The sequence below is a fragment of the Staurois parvus genome, unplaced genomic scaffold (assembly GCF_062004578.1).
Source record: "Staurois parvus isolate SC_StPar_1 unplaced genomic scaffold, SC_StPar_1.0 ptg000813l, whole genome shotgun sequence".
Classification (NCBI taxonomy): domain Eukaryota; kingdom Metazoa; phylum Chordata; class Amphibia; order Anura; family Ranidae; genus Staurois; species Staurois parvus.
Genome location: NW_028318609.1, coordinates 303353 through 323438, shown reverse-complemented (window position 1 = coordinate 323438; position 20086 = coordinate 303353). Strand labels below are relative to the sequence as shown.

The 20086-nt window shown below is 43.9% G+C and overlaps 1 protein-coding gene across 2 annotated transcripts in view; it reads right to left on the bottom strand.

Annotated features, from left to right (window-relative positions):
• Window positions 1-18923, bottom strand: part of FBXL20 (F-box and leucine rich repeat protein 20) — a 110376-nt gene extending 91453 nt beyond the window's left edge. Inside the window, exon 1 of one of the 2 annotated variants that reach the window (XM_089654871.1) lies at window positions 18598-18923. In XM_089654871.1, coding sequence (XP_089510997.1) covers window positions 18598-18639 — 42 coding nt within the window. In that variant the 5' untranslated portion in view covers window positions 18640-18923. The remainder of the gene's footprint in view (window positions 1-18597) is intronic. The other variant, XM_089654872.1, reaches the window with a different exon arrangement.
• Window positions 18924-20086: the final 1163 nt, after the last annotated feature.

Here is a 20086-nt window from a genome sequence, read left to right as displayed (position 1 = left end):
GACTGAACATCTGTGGAGGGAGCTGAAAGTTTGAGTTGCCAAATGTCAGCCATCAAACCTTAATGACTTGGAGAGGATCTGCCAAGAGGAGTGGGTCAAAACCCCTCCTGAGATGTGTGTAAACCTGGTGGCCAACTACAGGAAGCGTCTGACCTCTGTGATTGCCAACAAGGGATTTGCCACCAAGTACTAAGTCATGTTTTGTGAAGGAGATCAAATACTTATTTCCCTCATGAACATGCAAATCAGTGCATAATTTGTTAGACATGCAGTTCTTTTGAATTTTTTGTTGCTATTCTGTCTCTCAGTGTTACAATACACCTACCATTCGATTTTTAGACTGATCATTTCTTTGTGAATGGGCAAACATTCAAAATCAGCAGGGGATCAAATACTTATTTCCTTCACTGTACATACATACACACTAGTTTGTAACCAAAAATAATAATTTTTCAAAATTTGTTTTTACATTTTTATATTTATGGCTTTTTTTTAACAGACTGTCTGTCTAGCAGTAAAGTGTCATAGTGACACTGTACTACTTGTGGGAGGTGATGAAGATTTTTTTTTTCCTTTTACAGCCTTTATGGATGTAAAAGCAATAATTTCTCCTTCTCTCTGGCTGCATTCCTGCAGCCATTGAGAAATACTGTGCGAGCTGTGATTGGTCACAGCTTGTCACCTGGAACAAGTCTGTTGTGAATAGCCTTGTACCATGTGACCTCTGTGATCATTCACAGATTTCACAAGTAGTAAGCAATGATGTCAGGAAGTGACATCTTGTTTACTACTATTCATGTGATCATGGATTGGCCAATCAATGATCAGATGAATCGGGACCTCACACAGAGGTCTCGTACAGCGATCGGTGTTCCACACTGCTCCCGTCCGGCTGTTTATTGACATGGGCCGGACGGTAAGAGGTTAAAGCAGAACTTCCCCTTTTGGGTGGAGCTTTACTTTAATTTAAAAACCCAACTACAACACTACCTGCATGAACTTGCATGGGTTTCCTCTGGGTACTCAGGTTTCCTCCCACACTCCAAAGACAAATACATACTAGTAGGGTAACTGGCTCTTAAATTGGCCCTAGTATGCATGTGGTGTAGGAACCCACCTTAGATTGTACGCTCTGAGGGCAGGGACTGATGTGAATGTACAATATAGATGTAAAGTGTTGTGTAAAATGCCTATAAAAATTTACTAAGCTTAAGGAACATTCGATTTGCCAACTGAATATTCACTAGTGAACACAGTCTCTTATCAACCCTATTAACTACAACCCCAATGCCTACTACAGGCGTACCTCGGTTTACGAACGCCTTGGTTAACGTAATTTTCGTTTAACGAATGAAAATCCATTAAAAATGATGCCTCAGTTTACAAATTTATTTTTTTTTGCCATACAAACGAATTGGTTTTCAATGCATTTAGGAATTGTTTTTCAATCATGTCCCTGTACAGTACTATGCCTTTATAAAGAGTTTTGAACAGATAAGACTTGACTTTTTTCTGACATCCAGAATGGATCAATTGGTTGTCAATGCATTTACATTTTTTTTTTTTAATCATGTCCCTGTACAGTATTTATGCCTTTAAAGTGCACTTTATAAAGAGTTTTGAACAGATGACTTTTTTTTTTTTTTTTTTACTTTTTCATGACCTCCGGAACAGATTAATTGGTTTTCAATGCATTCCTATGGGAATGGCGTTTTGGATTACACATTTTTCGCAATGCAAAAAGTCCCGAAGAACAAATTAAATTCGTAAACCGAGGTACGCCTGTATGTGGTTTGAGACATGTACACAACACCAACTTGCAGAAAGCCGTTCAAAACACAATACTCACCTAAGAACTGCAAATATACTCAGACCACAAAAAGGCACTCACAGGTATCTTCAAATGTCAGGCCCACTAAATCACAGAACAATGGGGCATGTCAAACAAGATTTACAAACGTTGGTCCTAGCGAGTATGCTCCAGTCACTGATGAAAGACTTTGCCTTTTCCAATGTACAGTTAGCCCTGGTTCACACTGTGCGGGCATCACATCTGTTCCCGCAACTGCGCGTTTCCGCAGTGCTGGGCTGCAATTAATTCTGAATAGCACCCCCATGAATCTCAGCTCACAGCATGTTTGTGGGTGTGGGAACCGCAGAGAAATTGCATGGTCAAAAAGACCGTGTGATTTCCCTACGGCTGCGTTTTTAAAAAGGTGCATGCACTTTTTTTTTTTTTGTGGATAACACAGACACAGCAGCCCATTAAAACGAATTCAATAAATAAAGTTAAGAACATTTAAAAAATATATGCAAACTATATGCTCACACATTTATTAAATATTACTTTGTGTAGTAACATACACTTTAATCCAAGGCAGGCATCACAAAATGGCGGACCGTGGTCTGGATCTGGACCCTGAAACATTCCTTCACGGACCGCAGCCTCACCAAATAGTTGCCTGATTGTTCTCCTCCCCGCTGCCGTATCTCCCGCCATTATCCTCAAGGAAGGGCACATCACTTGAGGCGCAGCAGGTCTGTCCCTTTCAAAACATTGCAGCACTCCCCCCTTTCCCACACGGTCCTACCATATTCGCTCAAGCTGGCAAACACGGCAGGTCTGGACACAGAGCAGGACTTCTCATGTTAGGAAGCGAATGATTGGTTACAGGTAATTGGTTGCTAGGCAGTGGGGCGGTCCAAGCAATCATTTACGCACCTTTAACATGAAAAGTCCAGCCCTGTGTGCAGACCTGCCATGCTTGCTGTCTTGTGTGAATAAGGTAGGACAGTGTGGGGAGGGGGGAGCGCTGTAAGGTTGTGAAAGCGACAGTAATGCAGGGAGGACTGAGATGGGGCAATCTGTGATGAGGGAGGGGTCCTTGATGGGGTGTCTGTGATTGGGGAGGGGGTCTGTGATGGGGCAGTCTGTAATGTAAAAAGTGGGGGAATGGGGGAGGGAACGGTGATGTGAACGGGAAACGGTGATGTGAAGGATCTGGGGCAGCACAGTGGCTCAACGGTTAGCACTTCCGCCTGGCAGTACTAGGGTCGTTGGTTCAAATCCCAACCACAGCACCACCTGTCTGGAGTTTGCATGTGCTCCCTGTGCCTGTGTGGGTTTCCTCCCACACTCCAAAGACATGCTGGTAGGTTAACTGACTCCTGTCTAAATTGGCCCTAGTATGTGTATGTATGAATGTGAGTTAGGGGCCTTAGATTGTATGCACCTTGAGGGTTAGGGACTGATGTGAATGTACAATATATATGTAAAAAGCTGTGTAAATTGATGGCTCTATATAAGTACCTGAAATAAATAAATAATCTGAGTCATAGCACCAACATGACACTCAGACCTCCGCTGGAAGAAAATTTTACTGACCGGACCCCCGTGAATTTTAATTCAGTACCCCTGATCCAAGGTCTCTAAAAGACATCACATGGCCACACAATGAAGTTGGACAAGAAGCGGTTCAACCTTAAACTGTGTTGGGGTTAAAGTGTTACTAAACCCCAGACCCTGCATTCACTCTATCTGGTCTCCCACAGTACACACAACATGGAAATGCAATTATTTTAGTAAATATAAACTGCTAAATATACCATGTTTTGCCCACACAGAATGCACAGGTGTTCCACAAATCAACTTGCGAGTAATTCCATTTACTAAAGTAGCATGAATGTGGAACTCCCTTCCATAGTTTGTGGTATCAGTGAGAAATGTAGATAAATTCAATAAACTTTTAGATGTGTTTCTTAGCGAACACAATGTACAGGATAGGGAATATGGTAGTGACACACACTCCGGTTGAACTGGATGGACTAGTGTCTCTTTTCAACCTTACCAACTATGTAACAATTAGATGCTTGCATCTGCCTGAGGTGCCTTCATTTTGTTCTGAATTTTAATTACCCATTTATGGCACGTGTTTTCTGGATCTATCATTACTTGGAGTACTGTGCTATGGTCACATTGTTTTGATAAAAAAATATATATATATATATATATATATATATATATATATATATATATATATATATATATATATATATATCATAAAATGGGTATGTCATGGTAAGACCTAACCTTATCCATTTTACTGCCCTGAGCTTTTCCCACCATGCTTATGCACATTTGCGCTTATGAATGTGTAATGCCTATGAAATGTGTTGGCCTTGGACCCTTTGTTTCTTGGGTAATTTTTACAATAAAGCATCATCGCCCAGATGCCAGGAGCATGAAAAGTGACTGATGTCATTTCTCTAGGCCAAAAGGAACAGAGTCACAAGATATTCTGCTTAAAGCAAGATAAAAAAACTTGTTTGTGGGATTGAACGTGTTTACGACATCTAGTAATGTCACATTAGAAGATAAGAACCTGTTTAAGGATGTCTACTTGCTTGAGAAGTTAGAAATCTTTAAGTTTAGGGTAGATGAGAAGAAGTTCAGGGTAGATGAGAAGCTGATCTGAAGCAAAAGTGTGACCTTTCTAGATAAGGATGTGGATAATATGGTGGCTTAGCGCGACTCCGTTATCCTCATGGAACCTTTCTCCTAGCTCCTCCTAGAGTGGGTGTGGCGCCCACCCACTTTTGGAAAGCTGCCAGGAAAATGGTTTAAAAGACGGGAGTCCAAACGGGATCGATTAGGAAGCCCTCCTAGTTGCCATGGGACGCTCTGATGTTGGGACTCTTGCCAAGGCTATATGGGCTCATCGATTGGTCGCATTTATGGCTTCCCCGTGACCCCCTGTGCAATATGGTTCTATGCTGGGATGTCAAATAATGTGTCTATTTCCTGCTGTAATGCTCACATTTTATTGGTGTGTTATTATGCAGATTGTGATGACTAAGATATATCCTTCTGCGTGTCGTGTGATAATAAAAGTGGAGGTTTTCACAGTGCAAGAATATTGAAGTTGGATCATTTCTTGGAGTGGAGGGTGAATGCTATGATGTACCAGGGCAGGTGTTCATTTGGTAATGGGACTTTCACATGCGTAGAATATGTAATGGTGTAAATGCTGATTAAAAAAACCTGTGTGTGACTACTTGACGATTGTGTGTGTGTGTATATATATATATATATATATCTATCTTGCTTTTAGTTATTGCACCCAGCATTTACGTTACAGCTTGTTAATGCATTCTATTAGCCAGAATATTCATTTATTCTGGACATTAAAATGTATTAATGTGCAAATGCGTGAACACGCATAAAACACATCTAGAGTTTAGGCGCGCTGTTTCTGCCCAAAATGCTCCTCTCCTGAGCACGATGATAGGTTTTTTTTTTCTGCTTGTAAATGCTAATCTTCTAATACGCCTGTAAACACCTGTGAATAGGCACATAGTCTAACATAATTGCGTTTACAGGCAAAAAAACAAAAAACACTTATTGCCTGTAAAAGCGTTTTTTTTCAGGCTTACTGTGCATGGGGCCTTAGACGTGTCCCCCCACAAATGTATCCCTTGGGCCCTTTTAATCTAAACACTGCTACAATATATCACACACTGCTGCAAAATACCCAATGTTCCCAGGTATAGATAAAGTACACTATATTGCCAAAAGTACTGGGACACCTGCATTTACACGCACATGAATTTAATGCCATCCCAGTCTTAGTCTGTAGGGTTCAATGTTGAGTTCCCCACCATTTGCAACTATAACAGCTTCAACTCTTCTGGGAAGGCTGTCCACAAGGTTTAGGAGTGTGTAAGGGAATGTTTTACCATTCTTCCAGAAGTGCATTTATGAAGTCAGGAACTGATGTAGAACGAGAAGGCTTGGCTCGCAGTCTCCATTCTAATTCATCCCAAAGGTGTTCTATCAGGTTGAGGTCAGGACTCTGTGCAGGCCAGTCAAGTTCCTCCACCCCAAACTCGCTCATCCATGTCTTGATGGACCTTGTTTTGTGCACTGGTGCAAAGTCATGTTGGAACAGGAAGGGGCCATCCCCAAACCATTCCCACAAAGTTGGGAGCATGAAACTGTCTTGGTATGCTGACTGCTTAAGGAGTTCCTTCACTGGAACTAAGGGGCACGATTTGTCACTACAAAGCTCTCTACACACTGTCGTTGTGAATATCTGAAGGCCACATGACACTTGAAGGGGTGTCTCAATACTTTTGGCAATAGAGTGTATGTGACCTCCTGTGATGCAGTGCTCAGTACTGAGTGGCCAGTCACCAAAAGGGGCAACATCATCAAACCTGTGTAAGCCACATAATGATGGGATATGGAACCTACACAGGGTCAGGGCTGAAAAGGAACAGAAAGGTGGAGGAGAGCCTGGAGGTGAGTATACATGGGTCATGGGGGGTGGGGAGGCTTTAGGCCCCTTCCACCAAGATTCTGCCTGCTCAGCAGGGAATCTGTCCACTGATTTCCACTGAACAGTCAGATGACAGGTCCATATGCGCTCCGCTTAAGCAGAGTGGACATGGACACAGCCTGTTGTGCTCTAAGGGTAGTTGGATATAAATGGACTGCCTGTCTGTTTACACCCGACTACCATGTGATCCGATCCGCTAGACGGAGGGGAACAGATCCCCATCTGTCTGTATTTAGTGGATCGGATTGGTTATCAACAAGTGTAAAACGGTCAGTTTACATCCTCCACCCCATAAAAAGGATAATGGAGGTTCCGATCAGTTCACCTGAAAAATAGACAGGCGAACCCAATTGGAATGTTCATGTTAAAGAGGCCTTAAAAGACAGTTACCTTGGGAAAACTAAGGCCTCATTCACACTAACACTCCTGGGTTTAGATGTTCTAAAACATAAAGGAAGTCTTATACAGAACGTTTTTTGCTTCTCAGATTACTGTTTCCTGCATTTAGATGTTCTTGCTCTAAAGCAGGTTTAGCTGCATTTAGAGTGTCTAATTGAATCCTGGATGTACAGAATTCCATTTTTTCTAAACTTAGCAAATGGACCACATGTAAAAACGCATGTAAAATGGTCAATGTGACTAGCACCAATGAAGAATCATGCATGCATTTATGTGTTTAGAAATGTCCTCTAATCACATATAAATGAAGGTTCGACAGTGCCAGCATGAACACGGCCTAACAGTTTCTTTAAAGTGGTTGACAGCCCTTACATATACCCAGTGTAGTGACTAGCCAGAGACACAGAGACTAAACAAATCCTCCTACATAAGTTGTACCTGGTTATTTTCAGTCAGTTCATCTCTACATCCTTTCAAAGTGTTGAACTGATAAAGTTTGTCTGAGACTTCAGAAAGAAGGGGGTGGGGAGCTGAAATTACACACTGCAGAGCTCAGTGAGGAGAGCCCTGAGAGCTGATTGGAGGGAAGAGACACACCCCTCCACACAGCAACAGTGCCCAGGATGTCAATTAGCTGGAGGCCCCTCCCCTGTCACTTTTTTCTCTTGGTGCCAGGGAAACTTGACAGAAGTGACTCATGCTGATAGCAGAGGAATGAAGCAGCAGACACTTAGTGCTCTTAATTGAGACAAGTACACATTATAGAAGGATATGCTTTGTTCATACTTCATGTCTGAGGTTTACATCCACTTTAAGCCATGTTTCTCATGTTCTATTCATGCACGTATCAAATCAGATTAGGCATACATGATGCTGAATCGGTCTCCTAGAATAATTTAGGAAAACACTATTTCCAATCCATTTTTTCTTTAAAAAGGGTCCTGGCATCATCAAACAGCGAGTTATTTTCATTAGTCAGCTTTCACATTTACGACATCTGACAAACAACTGAGGCACCTTCATAAATCAGAAGATAGAAAAATAGAAAAGTCCTAGTTAAAGAGACATCCCAATGCCCACCATTTTAGGAATCTGAATTGATACAGAAACATGGAAAATATTTACTCTTTATGGTCTTCAATTCATTGCATTCAAGAACTGAGACACTTTAATGAGACACAGCATCTGGGCATCACAACTCAAAAACACCATTTCATTCATTTTTAATATTCAACGCAAACTCCCTCATCCATCCATGTCTCCATGCTAGATTTTGCTGAACAAACACTTTGAAACATCCCCAGTATTCCTGGCTGTGGCCATCTTGAGTAAGGTCAGATGATTCAAGTAGCAGTTACTTTCCTGGAATCCATCTGCCCTTAGCTCAGGCATACAGGCAGGAGAAAACTTGCAGAGAAGACCCCTCCTGACCCCTGGGACGTGTGACATTTGCCTAGGCCTGAAAATCAGGAAGAAACTGATGTAAAAAAAAAAAAAAAACCCTGTAAATACCGTAATTTATACAGTGGCAAAAAAGTATGTGAACCCGCTTGAAATTACCTGGTTTTCTGCTGTAATTTGCCATAAAATGTGATCTGATCCTCATGTAAGTCACAACTCACAAACATAATCTGCTTAAACTGATAAACAATTCTAACTTCTCAAATTAATTCCAAGGGGTTCACTTACTTTTCTTGCCACTACCTTCCTATCTATTTACGAATGCCAGCAGCAGAACGAGTAAAAGTAATCATTGCTGATTTAGTTTTAAGCAGCTACAACATTTTTGTTTTCTTTTGGATACAATGTTTAAGTCACATGTATAAAAGAGGACTGTTGTAATTCCCCCCAGCAATGTAATATGCTTTCTGACAACTCTGTTGTAAAGGCCCTTTCTTTAAATTTCTTAAAATAAACGTGCTACACTTGACTGCTCTGTGCAATGGTATTGCACAGAGCTGCTCCTTACGTCCTCATTTTGGGTCCCCCTGCCGGCGCTCTCTGCTCCTCCTCTTTTCCGAATGCTCCCAGATCAAGCGGTATGCTATGGAGCCTCTTGTGCGGATGCGCTCCTGAGCTGTGCTGTGTGCATCTATAGACACATACAGCATGGCTCAGCCTCAACCCCACTCTGCTCACAGGATTTGAATGACAACAGTAGGAGCCGATGTCTCCCACTGCTTTGAGTGAAGTATTTGAATGCAGGAGGAGAGGGGAGACCTGCAGCTGGATACAGCGCTAGATGAACAGGGATGGGAAAGCAGTAGCCAACTGCCCTATAGCAGTTACACTGCTGCGAGGTGGCCGCTCTGTACAGAATCGTGTATATATACTATATTCTGCATTTCCAGGTAGGGAGTGCAAGTGCTCCTACCCACACTGTCAGTGATTCCTGTAGATGTCAGTGCCGGGACCCAGCAATCAGCGGAGCAACTGACAGGGGAGAGATCTGAATGTAAACAATACAGATCTCTCGCTCGTCAGCGGGGATGTGCTGGTTTTTACCTCCCTGCAAAGCAAGGACTAAAGATCAGCACATCCCCTAGTAAAACCACCACACGGTAAACTGTAAAAGCACTCCTTAACACACAGTTAACCCTTTGATCACCCCAGATGTTAACACTCTCCTGCCCAGTGCCATTAGTACAGTGACCGTGCATACTGGTCACTGTACTAGTGTCACTGGAGATGTCAGTGTCAGTCAGTTCCCACCTCATTTAGTGCCAGAATGCCCACTGTACCATCACAGTCCCACTATAAGTTGCTGATTGCCGCCATTACTAGTATAAAAAAATAATAAAAAAAAAATAATAAAAATGCCAGTTTTTATACACCATTGTTTGTAGATATTATAATTTTCACACAAACTATATGATATACACTTATTGGGATTTTTCCAAAGACACGTAGAAGAAAACATTGTGGCCTAAATTTATGAAAAACATACTTTTTTTTATTTGATAAGTGTTATAGCAAAAAGTAAAATTTGTTTTTTTTTTTTAATTTTTGGTCTTTTTTTGGGTATAGCTTAAAATATAAAAACCTAGTGGTCATCAATTACCACCAAAGGAAAGCTCTAGGTTTGTGAAAAAAAAAAAATCATAACAATGTCATTTGTGTACAGTGTTGCATGACCGCGCAATTGTCAGTTAAAGTAGCATAGCGCCGTATGGCAAAAATGACCTGGTCATGAAGGGGGTTAAATCTTCTGGATGGGAAGTTGTTAATGTAGCGAATGTATGAAGGAAAAAAATGTTTTGACTTTAAAACCACTTTAACCTGCCACATTTGCTGAACAGCTTGGTTGGCTACAGTAACTGGGAAAATACCAGATCTACTATGAAATGGGAAACTTAAAAACAGGTTTTTTTTTTTTTGTTTGGTTTTTTTGTTTATGCTAGTGAAAGACTGCATTCTAGATGTCATTTTTTTTATTTTTCCCAGATTTATCAAGAAAGGAACATACCATCCTGCCTTGTTGCTAGGATGTTGCCAAGATACGCTCAGCTGTTATTGCTCACCTTCTCCTCTATAGGAGCAAGCTCACAACCCCCAACACAGGCATGGTCCACTTCCTCTTCTGTCACTGAGCTACAGTAATGGGAGAGAGATAATGTATGTAAGGGTTTGAATCTGAGAAAGAGCTTGCTCCTGTGATGGTAGTGGGAGCACTAACAACTGGGTGTGTCTTAGCAACGTCCTAGCAACAAGGCAGGATGTAGGGATGACATTACTGGAGTTTTTCAGCCAGGCTTCAGGAGGTATGTAGATGGCACACACCTATAATAGGTGAATATGGGTCAAAGCTGCATAACTTGCTTTTATTCCAAGTACCCCTTACCTGCATAGGCATTTTTCTGGTAAAGGTCAACTAACCCGTTAAACTTCGGTGCTGTAGATTCTCCTTCTTACACTCCAGTGAACATGAGTGATGCTACAACATGCTTAAGCTGACCCTAGATGGATTGAATCTTGGCCCGTTCAGCACAGACCGGCTGAGATTCAAGCCATCTATGGGCAGGCTGGTTTTACTGAAGTCGATCCATTGATGGACGTCAGTAGAACCAGCCTTTCTGATTTCTTGCATGCAATTACTTCCAGGGGCTTTAGCCGCCAGCAGTGATTGTGTTCTGCTGGCAGGGAAGGCTCAGGAATGAGGGATTCCCTCATCAACACTGACTGTTGATTCACTGAAGGCAATCGAGCGGTTTTCTTTCCTGCGTCCCATGGTTGCAGGAAAGGAAATCGCATCATCTATGGCTTGCCTTAGAGATAAAAAGTTAAAAGAAAATGAAATGCATTGGCGTGCAATTTCACAGACACAGACTTTAAGCCACTTAGAAGATAAGCATACTGTCAACTCTAGGAATTTACTAGCAAGGCGGCCAAGGGCAGATGATGGATAGTAGGATAAAGAAAAAAAACGGAGCCTTTCATTACCAAAGCTGACTACATGCTGCTCAAACTTTGCTGGATTCCTGCTGTATCGGCCGAAACGTGAGCTTTAGATGTCCCTGTCAGCACCCAACAAGTCGATTTTTCAATCAATTTTTATCAAAGGAGCCCATTTGAAATTTGATGGCAAAACAGTGCGGATGCAAGAGCTGTTCAGGTATTCAGCAGCGGCTGTTTAATGCAGTCAGCTCTAAGGTCAGCTGGTGGAACTGCCGGCTGTAGTCCCGGGTTCCCTGGTGGGATGGGAGAGCCCAGGAAGGCGGAGAGAGGGGAAACCCCCACCTGCCACTTGTAAAAGCAATCCAGCGTATATTCAGCTGCTAGGATTGCATTTACAAAAATGTGCTCAGCTGCAGGCATTATCCACAGAAACTCCTGCAATGTACAGGTACTCCACTCGGTGTCAAGTGATTAATCAACTGCTACTCTATGGAAGGGACATGAACTCAAATAAATTCCACTTCCTTTTAAAAGGAAAAGTGCCAGTCTCTTCATAGGCTGGTGGGAGGGTGACATCACTCCTGCGCATGAGGCCATCATCCCAGAACTCAAAGACCGGCCCTGCACTGCAAGCTCAGCAGCACATGCGTATTCAGTTTCCAGTGCTGAAGGAGACAGCGAGCAGGCATGTCGGGTCTTTTTATTTTTCTTACTGCATATTTCTTCTGCAATAAAAGCCTGCACTCTCCCTTTTTTTTACTGCACATTTCTTCTGCAATAAAAGCCTGTCCTCTCCCCTTTTTTTTACTGCACATTTCTTCTGCATTAAAAGCCTGCCCCCTCCCTTTTTTACTGCACATTTCTTCTGGAATAAAAGCCTGCCCCCTCCCTTTTTTACTGCACATTTCTTCTGGAATAAAAGCCTGCCCCCTCCCTTTTTTACTGCACATTTCTTCTGGAATAAAAGCCTGCCCTCTCCCCTTATTTTTTATTTTTTTTAATACAGGAAAACTTCAGTTCCGCTTTAACAAATGAGCAAAACACATATTTCAATATTTTCAGCTGGGAAATCGCAGAACCTGTTAAATGCAGTGAAGCAAGAAGGGGGGGTACAGATAAATTAATACAACTTTTAGAATGTGTAGTTATTGCTAGCACTGAATAAAGTGGGCCTTCTATGTAAAATACTGAGCTAATGTGCCCCTCTTCACCCTCAGCTAACATTTTTTTGAAGAGGGGTGTGTGGGGGAAACATTTATTAGTTATTACAGGTAATTATATAGCACTGTCGATTTACTCAGCGCCACACACACATACATTATATATATATTCACATCAGTCCTCAACTCTCAAGGGGCGTACAATATAAGATCCCTAACTCACATTCATACATACACATACTAGGGCCAATTTAGACAGGATCCAATTAACCTACCAGCATATCTTTGGAGTGTGGGAGGAAACCGAAGTACCTGGAGGAAACCCACGTAGGCACAGGGAGAACATGCAAACTCCAGGCAGGTGGTACCATGGTTGGGGTTCGAACCAACGACCCTAGTACTGCCAGGCAGAAGTGCTAACCATTTAGCCACTGTACTGCCCTATGAAAAATAATAGTGTTACTGGCCAGACGAACAGGTATACTATGTTATGGGGGGGAGTCACATGTCATTTTTGATTTTCAGTTTTCTGTTCCTGAGCATGCAATAAAACTGAACATGTGCACCAAAAACACATCACAGGTGTGTTTCCTAGAGAAATCAATGACAGATACGTTTTTGAAAACGGAACACCAAAGATGCGGCATGCGGGACTTTTCAAAAACGCATCACACCTGCAGCGCACTGATGTGAAAAGTTCCATAGGATTTAAAGGGAAATATTTTTATTGTGTTTTTATGCACTTTACAGCTGCAGTTTAGTGCACGTCAGTGTGAAAGGGGCCTTAGGCCTGAACTATTAAAAGAGGTTTGTTCGGATATAGATGATCATGTTTTAGTCTACTTATGAATTTTGACTAGTTACTATGGAGTTATTTACACAGGTATTTGGTTTATTGGGTAATGTTGAACAAATGTACACTGGTTGAAAAAAAATTAAAGGAACACTTTGAAAAACACATCAGATCTCAATGGGGAAAAATGTCATGCAGGATATCTATACGGATATGGACGGGGTAATGTAATAGGAACGCAAGGATGCCCCATCGTTTGATGGAAATGAAAATTATCAACCTGCAGAGGACTAAAATCCAAAGACACCCCGAAAATCAAAGTGGAAAAATTATGCAGCAGGCTAGTCCATTTTGCTGAAATTTCATTGCAGCAACTCAAAATGGTACTCAGTAGTTTGTATGGCCCCCACATGCTTGTATACATGCCTGACGACATCAGGGCATGCTCCTAATGAGACCACGGATGGTGTCCTGGGGGATTTCCTCCCAGAACTGGACCAGGACATCACTGAGCTCCTGGACAGTCTGAGGTGAAGCCTGGTGGCGTCGGATTGACCGAAACATGATATCCTAGAGGTGTTCTGTTGGATTTAGGTCAGGCGAGCATGGGGGCCATTCAATGGTATCAATTCCTTCATCCTCCAGGAACTGCCTGCATACTCTCGCCACATGAGGCCTGGAATTGTTGTGCACCAGGAGGAACCCAGGACCCACTGCACCAGCGTAGGGTCTGACAATGGGTCCAAGAATCTCATCCCGATACCCAGTGGCAGTCAGGGTGCCATTGTCTAGCCTGTAGAGGTATGTGCGTCCCTGCATGAATATGCCACCCCAGACCATCACTGACCCACCAAAAAACGGTCATGCTGAACGATGTTGCAGGCAGCAGAATGTTCTCCTTGGCTTCTCCAGACCCTTTCATGTCTGTCACATGTGCTCAAGGTGAACCTGCTCTCATCTGTGAAAAGCACATGGCGCCAGTGGTGGACCTGCCAATTCTGGTGTTCAATGTCAAATACCAATCGAGCTCTGTGGTGCCGGGCAATGAGCACAGGGCCCACTAGAGGATGTCGGGCCCTCAGGCCACCCTTATGAAGTTTGTTTGGTCAGAGACATTCACACCAGTGGCCTGCTGGAGGTATTTTTGTAGGACTCTGGCAGTGCTCATCCAGTTCCTCCTTGCACAAAACAGCAGATACCAGTCCTGGACCTTCTATGGCCCTGTCCAGCTCTCCTGGAATCTCCTCCATGCCCTTGAGACTGTGCTGGGAGACACAGCAAACCTTCTGGCTATGGCATGTATTAATATGCCATCGTGGAGGAGCTGGACTGCCTGTGCAAACTCTGTAGCATCCAGGTATCACCTCATGCTACCAGTAGTGACACTGACCCTAGCCAAATGCAAAACTAGCGAAAAACAGTTAGAAAAGATGAGTAGGGAAATAAATTTCAGTGTCTTCACCTGTAAAACCATTCCTGTTTTGGGGATCGTTTCATTGTTGCCCATCTAGTGCACCAAAGCAGCTGAAACTGATTAACAACCCCCTCTGCTACTTCACTGACCAGATCAATATCCCAGGAGTTTAATTAGTTGATGCTATACTCTGATTAAAAAAGTGTTCCTTTAATTTTTTGAGCAGTTTATATGTATTATCATACATCATATTAAATAAAAAAAAATAATCTGCAATCAAAACTGTACACATACACATCAAATGACCTTTGAACTATTGAGATAACCACATCACACTATTATATTACACACTATTACAACACAGCTATCAAATAAACAAACCCTTTGACACGTTGTTTATAAACACTGTTCAAAAAGGAAATAGAGTATTAATTTTGTATTTATTGGGTTTCATTTATGTGCAGCTCAAAGGGATTATCTTCAATCTGCATTTTATGTCAGTTAAAGCTAAAGTTTAGGTATAAAATATTTTTGCATAGTTATATTGGACCAGCTTGGACCAATGTTAAAGGATAAATTCACCTTTTATTAAAAAAAAAAAAAAAAAAAAACCAACAAAAAAAACCTAACAATAATAAATTCAAATGTTTTAGCAGGTAAAAAAAATGAGCATTTATAATTGTTTTTCTTAGGAGCCTGCAGAGCATTGCACCTGAGATCAGTTGATCACGGGGGCAATGCCAGGACCCTGCAGACCCTCGGTCAGCTCTCGGCCTGTACAGGCAGCCAGCTACTGATATGCAGGAAGAATCCATTAACTAAGCACCCACCAGGGCCCTCATAATTTAATAAGAGCCGACAGTACTTGTAGTTCATTCATTCACTCTGAATGAATGGCGCGGTCATGTGGGCGGAGCCCCGCAAGGGCGCACGGTTTTTAAGTTGTGCCAGCGGGTGAACAGAAGATCCCATGCCTGCTGTCACAGGGATGATGGTGTTTCCCGCATGGCTTAAGTGTGAGCCTAGACTCAATGGGCTGAAACCAAAATGAAAGCGCTACTGATAACAGGCCACAAGATAGTGCCAGAGCAACCAATAAGTTGATACCCCGTTATTAGTAGCGCTCCTATTCCAGATCTATGGACATGTTACACCTAATGGTTCACTAGAGCTTTCTTCTTGATTTGGCTACAACATTATTTATGGACACCAACAACCAGTGGTTTGGTTTTTACTCAATGGGCTGAGCAGCCGCTGCTGATCGCATAACCCGGTCATTCCAGCAGCAATAATCTGCAGATTATTGCCACATGAACCTGGCCCTGCACCAACCCAGCCACATGAAAGGGGCTTTATAAGCAAGGGTAATGGTGTTTCCTATTCACCTAGCCTCTGACTTATCAAGTCCATTAATTACTTGGCCTTCAGAGGATTTACCCCCCTTCCAGACCAGACCATTTTTTGCGAAACAGCACTGCATTACTTTAACTGACAATTGTGCAGTCATGCAACGCTGCACCCAAAAGAAATGTATGTCATTTTTCTCACGCAAATGTAGCTTTCTTTCAGTGGTATGTGATCACTGCTGTGTTTATTTTATGTGCTATAAACGGAAGAAAAAAAAAGACAACTTTTGAAAAAAAAAATATTTTTTATAATATATATATAAAATTTTTGCTATAAAACATAACCAGTACGAAAAAATAAAGTTTTGGCATAAATTCAGGCCAAAATGTATTCTGATACATATCTTTGCTAAAAAAAAAAAAAGTCCCAGTACGTGTAAATTATGTGGTTATAGGATCTACAAATGGCGGTATATATACTGGAGTTAAAGCAGGACTGCGGCAGCTATTTGACACGGGGGGGGGGGGGGGGGGGAATGACTAACTGGCACTGACATCCCCAGTGACACTACTACAGTGATCAGTGCTAATCAAAAGCACTGACACTGCACTAATGACTGAGCAGGAAGGGGTTAAAATCTGGGGCGATCAAAGGGTTAACCATGTTCTGCTTTGTATTGCTCTTCTATGCAGAGCATTACAAAGCAGCATGCTTGTGCTAACAGGGGAGAGATCTGTATTGTTTACATGCAGACATCTCCCGTGTCAGTGTTCCTCGGTGATCGCCGGCAGGGAATCTCCGGCCGGGGTCCGGTGAGCGACAGCTGTAGCCACCAATGGCGGCGCGGGTAGGGCGGTGCGCACACACGGAGATCCCACTATGACATTTATAAATATTTTACTATACATAGCAAAAGGGGATTTTTTTGAAGGTTCAACACCAGTTTGTTTTAAGCCCAGTGAGATACATTAATTTACTTTCAAATACCATTTTTTATTCCATTAGTATATTTTCGGTTTACGTCCCTCATTCAGAATGTACCTAGATCTTGGAGGTTTGCAATAAGTAGCAAGTGCTTTTTCTTCATTTAGTCTGGTGTTATTTTAGTTCAGTGTTCTATAGGCACATATTATATATATACATACACACTTAACCTTTCTGACATGCAGGAACCCCTAGAACAACTTTCAGGTGTCAGGGGACCCTTACTAACAATTCCTATATACACAGCTCACGGGGAATTAGTGTGGCCAGTAAATTGGTATGCAATGATAAATAAAAGATTTCGGACACGCTCAAGTTTGCAATTGTGCCCAACTGCATTTACATGAGAGAACCCCAAGCTAGGGTTGTCACCCCATCCTTTTAAACCCAAACACATTAATTACACAGGTTCTGTGGCTGAAAAAGATGGTAATTAAGCCCACTTAGTGCCTTATCTGCATTAAATTAGCCTCAGAACCTGTGTCATTAATATGTGTTCGGGTTTAAAGGGATGAGGTGGCAACCCTAACCCCAACATAGTTCCTGACGAATAGCTGTGGGAGTCACACCCTATTGAAAGCAATGTAAGATTGCCAGATCCCACAGCTGATCCTGGCCACTTACATGTAATCACTATGCAGCAATCACCTGCAATTGATCAGAACTGGAACGCAGACTGTCTGGGTTAAAGGCAGGTCAGATCCTCTAATCACATGCAATTGCTTAGATGAGGGGGTACAAATCTGGCTGTTGTTTAGGTAGGTTCTCTGCTGCCAAGTGTAACCCTCTACCCCTACAGATCCAGGCTGCCACCCTCTGGCCCTACAGATCCAGCTTGTGTCCCTCTGGCCCTACAGATCCAGATCTAGCTTGTGTACCTCTGGCCCTACACATCTAGGCTGCCACCCTCTGGCCCTACAGATCCAGATCTAGCTTGTGTCCCTCTGGCCCTACAGATCCAGGCTGCCATCCTCTGGCCCTAAAGATCCAGATCTAGATGGTGTCCCTCCGCCCCCTACGGACCCTGGCTCTCACCCTCCGCCCCCTACGGACCCTGGCTCTCACCCTCCGCCCCCTACGGACCCTGGCTCTCACCCTCCTCCCCCTACGGACCCTGGCTCTCACCCTCCTCCCCCTACGGACCCTGGCTCTCACCCTCCTCCCCCTACGGACCCTGGCTCTCACCCTCCTCCCCCTACGGACCCTGGCTCTCACCCTCCTCCCCCTACGGACCCTGGCTCTCACCCTCCTCCCCCTACGGACCCTGGCTCTCACCCTCCTCCCCCTACGGACCCTGGCTCTCACCCTCCGCCCCCTACGGACCCTGGCTCTCACCCTCCGCCCCCTACGGATCATGGCTGTCATCCTAAGTCTACAGATCTGTGATCTTTAGATCCCTTTGTCCAGAGATGCACCTGTCACTTTATCTCTCAATGGCAGGCAGAGATTAGTAGAGTTCCTCCAGAGGCCATTGCACAGTTGATGCCAGTGTCATGTAGCAGAACACACTGCTGCCCACCCCCATCTCTCACAGCTTATGTCCTGCCAGCAGCCAGCCTGCACCCCCAGTGCTTTCCTCCCTTCTGATGAGCCCAGGACAGTCTGGCAGTCCTGTATTGCCCAGGTCATGTAGGACTACACGCCATCACAGACCACCCATGGAGTCCCCAGAGGACCACACTCCCCAATGAAGGGTCCCTGTCTCCCCAGCAAGGAGCCTTGTTGTCACCCTACCGGTACACCCTCTCCCCATCCCCCATGTCCCACCTCAAACCGGCTCTTGCTGACCCCGTTCATCTCTCTCCTCATGGAGGCGGCGGTACTTCTCCCCTCACTGCCCGGATCTCACAGTGTGGACTCTCAGATGTCGCTGCCGGGTGAGCCGGACTCGGGTGACAGAACCCCGGATCGTCTCCAGTCTCTGAGGCCTTTAACTTTAGCCCAAAACAATAACACCCGCACCTGCCAGCATTGGCGTCTGCGATTGGCCGCTCTAGGAAGAAGGGGAGGAGCTCTGCCGCTGACAGCTGATCGGAGCCGCGGGGACTTATTGGGCACCGGCACCCGGCCTACAGGACTGTCAGGGACCGCCTGGGGATCACCAGCTCCAGGCTGTACGGCCGGGATCCCGGAGCAGTGCGGGCGGTACCGAGCACCGGAACATTCCAACCTGTCCTCGTTACCGGGGGAATACTCAGGAAGGGCCCAGCCACGGATTTAAAGGGACAGAGGCCTGCTGACGTCATAACTCCTAAAATGGGCATGTGACTACCAGAAGAGGCGCATCCGGGTCCAATCACTCTAAAATCGGGAGACTCCCTGTGTGCTCTACAAATCTGCCCCCACTACTCCAATCACCACAAACCTTGTCCTCACCCTGATATAATGACAGCACAGGGGGATCAGTCCTGATATATACGTAATGACATATAGTACATGGGGGGGGGAATCAGTCCTGATATAATGACAGTACATGGGGGGAACAGCCCTGATATAATGACAGTACATGGAGGGAACAGCCCTGATATAATGACAGTACATGGGGGGATCAGTCCTGATATAATGACAGTACATGGGGGGATCAGTCCTGATATAATGACAGTACATGGGGGGATCAGTCCTGATATAATGACAGTACATGGGGGGATCAGTCCTGATATAATGACAGTACATGGGGGGATCAGTCCTGATATAATGACAGTACATGGGGGGATCAGTCCTGATATAATGACAGTACATGGGGGGATCAGTCCTGATATGACAGTACATGGGGGGAACAGCCCTGATATAATGACAGTACATGGGGGGATCAGTCCTGATATAATGACAGTACAGAGGGATCAGTCCTGATATAAACGTAATGACATATAGTACATGGGGGGAACAGTCCTGATATAATGACAGCACATGGGGGGATCAGTCCTGATATAATGACAGTACATGGGGGGAACAGTCCTGATATAATGACAGTACATGGGGGGATCAGTCCTGATATAATGACAGTACATGGGGGGAACAGTCCTGATATAATGACAGTACATGGGGGGAACAGTCCTGATATAATGACAGTACATGGGGGGATCAGTCCTGATATAATGACAGTACATGGGGGGAACAGCCCTGATATAATGACAGTACAGGGGGATCAGTCCTGATATAAACGTAATGACATATAGTACATGGGGGAAACAGTCCTGATATAATGACAGCACATGGGGGGATCAGTCCTGATATAATGACAGTACATGGGGGGAAC